Source organism: Corylus avellana, chromosome ca4 (genome assembly GCF_901000735.1).
Source record: "Corylus avellana chromosome ca4, CavTom2PMs-1.0".
Classification (NCBI taxonomy): Eukaryota; Viridiplantae; Streptophyta; class Magnoliopsida; order Fagales; family Betulaceae; genus Corylus; species Corylus avellana.
Window position 1 is genome coordinate 26,359,571 of NC_081544.1, and position 11,070 is coordinate 26,370,640.

General features: G+C 36.2%; 1 protein-coding gene across 1 annotated transcript in view; it reads left to right on the forward strand.

Moving 5' to 3' along the window:
- The first annotated feature begins 2,205 nt into the window (after positions 1-2,205).
- The window catches only part of LOC132178508 (uncharacterized), a 70,181-nt gene continuing 61,316 nt past the window's right edge, over positions 2,206-11,070 (forward strand). Inside the window, exons 1-6 of the mRNA XM_059590940.1 lie at positions 2,206-2,316; positions 2,597-2,811; positions 3,454-3,556; positions 4,617-4,712; positions 4,854-4,912; positions 5,001-5,124. Of these exons, the coding sequence (XP_059446923.1) occupies positions 2,663-2,811; positions 3,454-3,556; positions 4,617-4,712; positions 4,854-4,912; positions 5,001-5,124 (531 nt within the window). The 5' untranslated portion in view covers positions 2,206-2,316; positions 2,597-2,662. The remainder of the gene's footprint in view (positions 2,317-2,596; positions 2,812-3,453; positions 3,557-4,616; positions 4,713-4,853; positions 4,913-5,000; positions 5,125-11,070) is intronic.

Below are 11,070 nucleotides of genomic sequence, written 5' to 3' on the forward strand. Positions count from 1 at the left end.
TCTCCTAATGAAACATAATTATTACAGGATATGATCTCAGTCTAACTTTATGAATCCACTAGCAGAAACAGTGAAAGGCGGCTAGCTAGCTGGTGAACTATGAAATTCGGGGTGTTAAGGTATCCCGGAAAATCTGCAACAATATCAAATCACATCTTCCACATCTCCCTTCGAGAATCACTTCAGGAAACCAAAATTTCATTCCAGACCAACACCCAACAGCCAGCCACGTCACCCACACTTCTCTCCATGAAAATAATTAAAGAAACTATTTTTGGTTGCTTGACCAAAATAGTGTTGGATTTTTATTTTATAATACAATAAAGATGACCATCTAAATGGTAAGTGTATAATTACAATGGTAAGTGTATGAATGATCGACAGCTAAAAGAAAAGCAATAAACCTAATACAACGATTGCTAAGACATTTACGGCTAAGAAAATTCAAATAATTTAGAATATGGAAAGCAAGTATTGTAAACCAGAGAAATTGTCATGGCTGTCAAGGTGATCTGATGAGTCCTCATCTGTCTCAACGTGATTCTCGAATGGAGATGTGGGAGCTGTGATTTAATATTGTTGCTGATTTTCAGGGATACTCTTGACACTCTTGTCTAACTTTATGAATCCACTAGCAGAAACAGTGAAAGGCGGCTAGCTAGCTGGTGAAGACTAAGACGCAGTGGGTGTATTTGTTTTGCACCTGTCACCTGTCACCTGTCACCTATCACCTTTATTTTATCATAGAGCTGGGCCATTTTTTAACTTAATAAGATTAGAAAAAACAAATAAAAAAAATAACTTTAATAATTTTCTGGGGCCGGGTTTGGATAAGATTAGAAAAAAGATTAAATATGAGTTTTTTAACTTTATTTTTTTTTTCTATAGTTTTATTTTTATTATAGGAGATCCTTGTGGTTTTGATAAGTGACCAAGTTAGTTCATCCGTTAGTTGACCGTTAGAACTGACATGTAGACCAATCAGACGTCGACACGTGGCACATATTTAATTTTTTTTTTTTAAAATGTATTTTTTTTAATTAAAAAAATGTATTTTTTTTTTTTAAAAAAATAAAACGGAAAAAAATTGGGAGTGACTGCAGCCATTTAAGTGAATAGGGTGGCAGAACCACATGGAGTAAAGAGATTGGTAAAGGGGCACCCTCTCGAGGCTCCATGAGTGGCCTAGCCACCCCATGTAATAAAGAAGTGTAGAGCCACCCAAATGTCAAACCACTGAATTTTTTTTTTTTTTTTTAAATATATATACATTTTTTTTAAAATTTTAAAGGAAAAATAACCTTATAGTATGTAGGCGTTATTGACCTCCCAATTGGTCATGGAATACTGCTCATTATGATTGGCTGCTTTGATTAAACTTTTCTATAAAACTACATTAAATCTATGATAAATAAACCGAAGAATAAAATAGAAAGTATGAATCGGAAAGAATATTTGGTATTTAACCCATATATATATATATATATATATATATAAAATATAGGTGAAGTGTGTCAAATTAGGCATGCACTGAAAACTTAAGGACAAAACTCTCTTTTAGGTGTTGTGTTGTTTTGTACCTGTCACCGTCACCTGTCACCTGTCACCTATCACCTTTATTTTATCATAGAGCTGGGGCATTTTTTAACTTAATAAGATTAGAAAAAACCAAAAAAGAAAAACTTTAATAATTTTCTGGGCCGGGTTTGGATAAGATTAAAAAAAATGGGTGTGTTTGTCAATGGCTCTGAAACCGTTCCAGGGCCACCCTCAATCCAAAAAAAAAAAAAAAATCTTTTCACATCAAAATTAATCCCAACATTTTTATTTTTTATACCACATCAATCATTTTTATTATTATTATTTAAATAAAAAAATCATTACAAAATAAATTTTTTACATTTTTCCATATAAAATATATTTTTTTACTTTTCCCCCTAAAACATTTTCACTAAAACCAATCAAACACTTATTCTTAAAAAAAGGCTACAGTACCGGCCCTGGACCAGTACCGTTCCAGGGCCATTGGCAAACAGAGCCAATATGTCCGAGGAGGGCCAGGAGGAAACATTGTCATTTTCTGTTTATGGAAAAAGAATAGTTGCTCGATCGGGTAAGCAATCCTCAATTTCAATATCTATAAAATCTAGGTGGTGTCAAATTAGGCATGCTGAAAACTTAAGAGCAAAACTCTCTTTAGGTTTGATAATTTTCTGGAGCCGGGTTTGGACAAGATTACAAAAAATATGTACGAGGGGGGCCAGGAGGAAACATTGTCATTTTCTGTGTGTGGAAAAAGAATAGTTGCTCGATCGGGTAAGCAATCCTCAATTTCAATATATATAAAGTCTAGGTGGTGTCAAATTAATGGTATGCTGAAAACTTAAGAGCAAAACTCTCTCTAGGTTTGGCTAAGTACCCAGAATCAGAGGTAATAATTCAAAATTTCTTTCCAATTCTAAGGTTAATTTGCATTAGTTATTATGGTATGAAATAAAGCATGTTTAATTATGCAATTAATTCAAGAAAATTGGATTGGAGAAAGCTGTTTTGGGATTTTTTTTTTTTTTGAATTAATATTTTTGTCTCTTCTCAGGTATATTTGAAACTCAATTGGAACACATCTTAGAAGGTGTAGTTGTTGGTAGGTTCAAAGGGTGGCATGGCTGCTGCACAGGCTCAGAGTTGGGTTGGAGAAAGTGGTGGTCTAATAAGCAACCCAAAACGCATGGAAGCTTCTCTGATGGAAGCTGGAGCACGTCATCTTGTTACTAGCTTCCTTGGACGTTATATCTCTACTGGATCTTTAATGTGAGTCTACAAGATCTTGTTGCAGTATATAGAATCATACTGATAATTAAGTATATATTGAAGTATATGTATCAGCATTCATCGTCAAGAGCACTTAATTAGATATCCTAATCACAAGATATACATGACATATATTTTCGGTTGATTTAGAATAGTTAATATTAATTATGGAGAGGGTACGTATACATATGTAATCCAATCGATTTAGACATCAGGTTATTTTTCGAGTTTGCACTTACAAACGCTTTATTAAAAAATCATTTAACATGATATTAAAGTTAAAGATCCTCAATTAAAACTTTGACTTTATCATTAACTTTTCATCACCACACATTTCAATTTAATAGTTAACATGATGGAATAAATGGTGATTTAAACACAACTTAAGACACGTGTTTTGAACTATGAAATTCGCCAACGTGCAAAACACTATTTGGCACACATACATCAACACCTTACCCCGCCCACCTTGCAAGGTAGGAGGAGTACTTTCACCTTTTTGAATAGCTAAAATGACTATTTGCTGCTGAAAATATTCTTAGTATATACTTTTAACCATCACCGTCGCAACTACTATCTAATTATATGTGTTTGAATCTCATCATCGAGTCAATTGATAAACTCTACCTTGTTGTCATGCAGTTTGATGGAGGATGGGGGCACAATATTTACTTTTGAAGGAAACAAGAGAAAATCTTCTCTAAAAGTTGTTCTTAAAGTTCATAGACCCCAGTTTTACTGGAAGGTATGTACAGTGTTAATAGAATTTGAAATGAACAATAAATAAATAAAAGGAGAAAGTCTACGTACTCCCTCAAACTACCACTCAATTGATAATTAATGTCTCTCTCAAATTTTCAATTGTGACAATGTCCCCCAATGATGAAACTGTCCTTAGTAAAATGAAAACAAAAAATACGAAAACTTCTTAAAAAAACCTTTAACTAAAAGAAAAAAAAAAAAATCCAAAGGGTGGCAAATTTTTTTTTTTTTTTTAAAATCATTTTTATAAGAAAAAAATTAAAAAATTTCGATTTTTTTTTTTTTTGTTATAAAAATTGAAACTTTGATTTTTTGGTTTTATAACTTTTTAAAATAAAAATTTCGTTTCTAAAAATGTCCCCGCAAACTACCAAAAATTGTAAATGTTCCCCTAATGATGAAATTGCCCTTATTAAAATAAAAACAAAAAATACTAAAACTTCTAGAAAAAACCTTTAACTAAAAAAAAAATCCAAAGGGTGGCAAATTTTATTTTTATTTTAAAAAAAAATTAAAAAATTTCGATTTTTTTGTTATAAAAATTGATTTTTTTTTCCTGGTTTTATAACTTTTAAAAATAAAAATTTCCGTTCTAAAAAAAAAATATTCATTTTAAAATAATATTCGTTTTTTTAAAAAAAAAATAGTTTAAAAAATTATTATTATTTTTTTTAAATCGTTATTTTTAAATTAAAATTTTCTTTTTTTAAAAAGAAAAAATTATTTTTTTTTTTGAATTTATAGAGGTATATTTGTCTTATTGAGAAATATATAAGGACATTTTTATATTTTTGCTAGCCTTGGGGGAAATTGACAATGTTTTGGTAGTTTTTGAGAAACATTGTCACAATTGAAAATTTGGTGGGACATTATCAATTTAGTAGTAGTTTGAGAGAGTATGTGGACTTTATCCTAAATAAAATAATTAGCCGGGCATTATATATATATATATATATATTGGCATTTCAAATTTAAATCATTCATTGTATTTCAGAATTTTCTCACCATCACTGACGAGCAATAGATTGCGTTTTGATGATCAGGTCATGACAAGGGCTGATTTAGGCCTTGCAAGTGCATACATTGATGGCGATTTTTCTTTCACTGATAAAAATGATGATCTTTTGAATCTTTTTATGGTAAGATGATTGATCTGATCAGTCGACGATCAATCCCAAAATAGAAATGTTCCAAGCCAATACAAAGTTTCTTCTTGTTTTTCTTTTTTCTTTTTTTCATATCTACTTCCTCAGAATCTGCCTTGGAGATTTGTTTAGCAGATTTTCATTGCAAGCAGAGATTCAAATTCCTCTGCCTCAAAATTGAATAAGAGAACAAGGTATATATATATATATTGCAACTGGATAGTGAGATTACTATTTAGTCATCTCATCTCCTCAATTGCATTCATCTTTTGTTGGCTTTAGGGGCTGGTGGACACCGGTGCTATTCACAGCTGGTTTAGCATCTGCAAAATACTTTTTCGCTCATTTTTCAAGGCAAAATACTCTTCGACAGGCTCGAAGAAACATCTCTCGTCATTATGAGCTGGTATAAAATTGTTTCCTGTAAATTCCTTTCCTATAGATTTCTCTGCAAAAGCCTAGAAGGACCATTAATTAATAAGTATTTGTGTGAACATGTGCTTATGTACACAAAGATGGTCACAAAAAGTACGTAAATGTTTATGCGTGTGTGTACTATCATGCAAGCATAGGTATGTGTTAGGAACTTAATCTTATTTTTCAAGACCTGTGAGATGTAAAAAATAAGAAGAATGCAAAATAACAAAGATAAGCAATCACACACGACACAGAGATTTAAGTGGTTCGGTTTAACAAGCCTACATCCATCAGCGGAGACGACTCGAAGAAAATTTACTATCAAAATATGAGTACAAGAGAGTAACAGGGCAAGAAAACCACTCAAACCCAAAGCCCCAAATACACCCAATTCTCAGTTTGCCCAAAGGAGAATAATAACAAAAAAGGAGAAAAACACTCTCTTTCTTGCTCCATCCTTTTCTTTCTATTGTTGGCACACCAAAACGCAATGCAATTTTACTTTGATTTGCTGTTATTATTGCTGCACAACACTTGCCTTTATATAGAAGCATATAGTTGGTGCTTTTTCCTACTAAAAGTCCAACAAGGAACCCACTATCGTGTAGGACAAAAAACTCCAACTCCAACTATGAAAGGGAATTCCAAACCTTGTAGAACACAACAAAACCGGTTGGGTCTCACCCCCTAGGTTCAAGGCACACGTTCCCAACAATCTCCCACTTGACTTGAATCCCACCAAGCCGCAACATAGTGAATCTCCTCTGGATGTCTCCTCCACCTATCTTCAAGCTCAAAGACCAACTGAAGCTGCGCACAGCTTCAGTTTCTCAATAGTCACTCCTTTTGTCAGTATGTCTGCCGGATTCTCAGTTCCACGAATCTTCTCAAGTAGCAATTGTTCACTTTCAAGAAGAGATTGAATGAAGTGATAACTCAACTGTATATGCTTTGTTCTTGAATGATACGCCGGGTTCTTCGCAAGAAAAATGGCACTCTAACTATCACTGTGTAGAACGTCCTTCTCATCCTTCTTTCCCAACTCATCCAAAAAACCTTGTAGCCAAACCATCTCCTTTCCAGCTTTTGTCACAGCCACATACTTCGCCTCTGTAGTGGAAAGGGCTACAATTTTCTGTAACCTTGAGGTCCAACACATAGCAGTACCTCCTAGAGTATATACAAACCCTGTAGTACTTTTCCTGCTATCAACATCACCTGCTAGATTAGCATCCACGTAGCCATGCAGCTTCAATTCTTCACCTGTGAAGCAAAGGAACATATCTGAAGTTCCTCTCAGATATCGCAAAATCCACTTGACTGCCTCCCAATGCTGCTTCCCTAGATTACTCATGTTCCTGCTCACAACTCCCACTGCATGTGCAATATCTGGTCTAGTACAGACCATTGCATACATCAGACTACCGATAGTTGAGGCATAAGGTACCTTGCTCATGTATGCTTTCTCTTGATCCGTTTTCGGTGACTGATCCTTGGTTAGTCTAAAATGACTCCCTAAGGGTGTGCTCACTGACTTAGCTTCATCCATGCTAAATCTGCTGAGAATCTTCTTCACATACTCTTTCTGTAAAATCTTTAGTGTACTATTGGCCCTGTCCCTGATGATTCTTACCCTAAGGATTTGTTTAGCAGCACTCAAATCCTTCATTGCAAACTGCTTTGACAGCTGGTTCTTCAACTTGTTGATGTCTTCCTTACTGGCCCCTGCAATGAGCATATCATCTACGTAGTAGAATAATGTAAGAGTTCTTAAAAGTCTTGACATAGCAGCAATGATCTGCATTGCACCTTGTGAATCCAGTACTACACATGAAGCTGTCACACTTCTTGTGTACCATTGTTTTGGAGCTTGTTTTAGGCCATACAAGCTTTTTCTCAATTTGCACACTAAACTCTCTTTCCCCTGCACTACGAATCCCTGTGGCTGCTCAATATAAATTTTTTCCTCCAACTCACCATGAAGGAACGCCGTCTTCACATCTAGCTGCTCTAGATTTAAGTCCTTCGCCGCCACAATGCTCAGCGTAATTCATATAGTTGTCATTTTCACCACCGGAGAGAATAAGTCTGTGTAGTCAATTCCTTCTTTCTGTTGGAATCCCTTGACTACTAATCTTGCCTTGTAGCGTTTGCTACCATTATGTTCACCCTTTATTCTAAACACCCATTTGTTGTGCAAAGCCTTTTTACCTGCTGGCAACTCAGTCAGCTCTTAGGTCTGGTTAGTCAATAATGAGTCCATCTCATCCTTCATGGCTAACTCCCACTTGATTGAATCTTCAACCTCCAAGGCTTCAACAAACATCTCTGGCTCACCACCATCCATCAACAAAATATGAAACAGGGAGGGTGAAAAACGCTGTGGAAATCTAATGGTTCTAGTAGATCTACGGACAGCCACTGTTGGTGTACCCTGTTTAGTCTCTTGATCTACTGTTTCTTCAACTTCTAGACTATCTTCAGTTTCTGAATCCTTATCAACTTCTGAATTCCTTCTCTGAGCTATACCTTTAGAAATTCCATCTAGGTTGATAAATTCAAGCTTCTCGGCCTCCGACTCTGTACTTACTAGTTCTGCACTTGAATTATTCTTATACACAACCATCTCATTAAAAGTAACATTTCTACTTCTAATGATCTTCCATTTTTGATCATCCCAAAACCTATACCTGAATGCCTCATCCCCATAGCCAATGAAATAACATTTTCTAGACTTAGCATCTAGCTTGCTACGAGCATCAGATTCAATATAGACATACGAAACACAACCAAAAACTTTCAAGTGAGAAAGATTTTCCTCTATTCCACTCCAGACTTCTTTAGGTAGTCTATGGTCCAAAGGAACTGATGGTCCTCTATTTAGCAAGTAAGCAGCAGTGCTTACTACATCCGCCCAGAAAGTTTTCGGTAGTCCAGCATGCAACCTCATACTTCTTGCATGCTCATTGAGGGTCTTGTTCATGCGTTCAGTCACGTCATTCTGCTGTGGCGTCCCCGGGATAGTCTTTTCGATTCTAATCCCATTCACCGCACAAAACTGTTTGAAACCCTTGTCTTCGTATTCTCCCCCATTATTTGATCTTAAACACTTCACTTTCAAACCAGTTTCTGTCCCTACCATGACCTTCCACTTTTTAAAACCTTCAAATACATCAGTTTTAAGCTTTAAGAAGTAAACCCACACCTTCCTACTTGAGTCATCAAGAAATGTGATGTAATACCGCGAGTCTCCAAGAGATGCCACTGGTGCGGGACCCCATAAATCTGTGTGTACCAACTCCAGCTTTCCCGGCTTCGGGGTTCTGCCAACTTTCGCAAAACTCACATTCTTCTGCTTTCCTAGGATGCAGCCTTCACACAAATCAGACTCAACTAACTTCAACTCCGGTAGTTTCCCCTTTGACAGAAGTACCTTCATCCCTTTCTCGCTCATGTGCCCAAGCCTTAAGTGTCATAATTTTGAGTTAGCACCCGTATCTGCAACAGTAATTGTATCCCTGCTGTTCATCGTCATATAGAGAGTACCCGTCTTATGACCACGAGCCAAAATCCTGGCTCCTTTGCTGACCTTCCACTTTTCACCATGGAAATGAATTGAATGCCCTTTATCATCAAGTTGTCCTACTGAAATCAGGTTCTTTTTCAGCTCTGGGATATGCCTGACATTTTACAGCTTCCATATCGAGTCACTATGGACTCTAATGAGAACATTGCCTATACCTACAACATCCAGTGCCATTCCATCAGCCCAGTACACCTTCCCGAAATCTCCAGCCACTTAATTTTTGAGAACTTCACTGATCTGTGAGGTGTGAAAGAAGCCCATGAGTCCAAGACCCAAGAATCAATAAGACTGTCAACAGATAGAAGTAGGGCATTGTGCACTTCTTCTGTTACCACAACAATTGCGGCGTCATTTTTGGTCTTTTTTTTCAGCTCTCTGCAGTTCTTCTTGAAGTGGCCTGTCTTGCCACAGCTCCAACACTCAGGTTGTCGTCCAAACCTAGGTTTGTTCCTACCCTTCCTAGACGTAGATCTACCCCTCACAGAGTTTCTCTCTTGACCTCTGCCCCTTGCTTCAAGGTTTAGGGCTGCACCAGAACCAGAGGTTTTGCCAGCATCCTTCTTACGGACCTCTTCACTAAGAACCAAATCCCTGACATCTTCATAGCTTAGTTTACTCTTTCCTACAGAGTTACTCACATCCATCCTCACTACTTCCTAGCTATTTGGCAAAGATGCAAAGACAATCAACGCGCGAACCTCATCATCAAAATTTATTCCCACCGAGGACAATTGATTTGTGATGGTGTTGAACTCATTGAGATGATGTGCCACCGAAGCCCCTTCCGCCATCTTTAGGTTGAACAATTTCTTCATCAAATGCACCTTGTTGTTAGCCGACGACTTCTCATACATGTTTGACAAAGCCGCCATTAGATCTAATGTGGTCTTTTCCTTTACAAAGTTGTGTACAACTGATTTTGGCAATGATAACCTAATAACTGCTAGGGCTTTAAGATCAAGCAGAGCCCACTCGCTATCATACATGTTGTTGGGTTGTTCTTCCAAAAGAGGTTGATGAAGATCCTTCCCATAAAGAATATCTTCAATTTGTACCTTCTAATACGCAAAATCTTTGCCGTCAAATTTCTCGATTCCCATCTTTCCTTCTTCACCTGCCATCACTCCCACTTGAACCAAAAGCTTTGATACCAGTTGTTGGGAAATTAATCTTATTTCCCAAGACCCGTGAGATGCAAAAAATAAGAAGAATGCAGAATAACAAAGATAAGCAATCACACATGACACAAAGATTTAAGTGGTTTGGCTTAACAAGCCTACATCCATCGGCGGAGACGACCCAGAGAAAATTCACTATCAAAAGATGAGTACAAGAGAGTAACAAGGCGAGAAAACCACTTGATGCGGTATTTTTTGTGACCAAAATATCAATTATAAAATTACCACTCGCAGTAGGACGAATCCCGTAGGATAGGGCTATAGTGAGGGTGTCGAACCTCAAGGACTGCATAAGTTTAATTATCAAAATTTGAAAGATTAAAATTAACTTAATTCAAAAGAGAATAATTTGTTTGTGTAAATTCAAAGTGCATGAAAATAAGAGAATAAATATATGAGAGAGAGAGAGTAGGGTATTGACTTCACCACTCTCCGCACATCAATGGTTAACCATATTTAATTCTAGCAAATCATTCTATGGATGTTATAATTTAAACAAGAAAACACATGAAAATAATTTCATACAATCAATGGAATAGCATAACCCATCTTTCGTTGGCACGAATCGTCTACCTAAATTAAACTAAACTAGGGTGTAGTACGATCCGTCTTTCCTACGTATGGTCTATCTAACCCTATTGATTGCATATCAATTAAGAACCATTGTATAACCATCATTCTTATAATCACAGAAAATAAGAATGATTTGAGTTCAATAATAGTAAAATACTTTCTAAGACAAGATAAGAATTTTACTAATATTGAGTTGGAATTTAAGAACAATTGCATTTAATATGAAGAACATAAATCAACTGTAGCAATCCTCAGAGTTATACAATCAACATGCATAAATTGAAAAACTAGAAATTAAATACAATCAAACCATTGTGCTTGGAAAGGGTTACATCAATACCCAACAATTGGTTTAGCCGCTCATGGTCTTCTAAGCTCCACAGACAATTTACTGAATTTTTGAATATAAGAAGCGGTGTCTATTTACAATGTTTAGAGCCCTATTTATAGGGATTAGGAGAACCCTAAAAACCCTAGAAACCCTGAGAAAACCAGAGGTCAGTCTCCTAGTCCAATTGAGAGATTGAAAACCAAATCCACGCTGGAAAAGGATTGTTGCCGTGCACTACACGCCCGTGTGCGCTCGATCCTAAGTTTT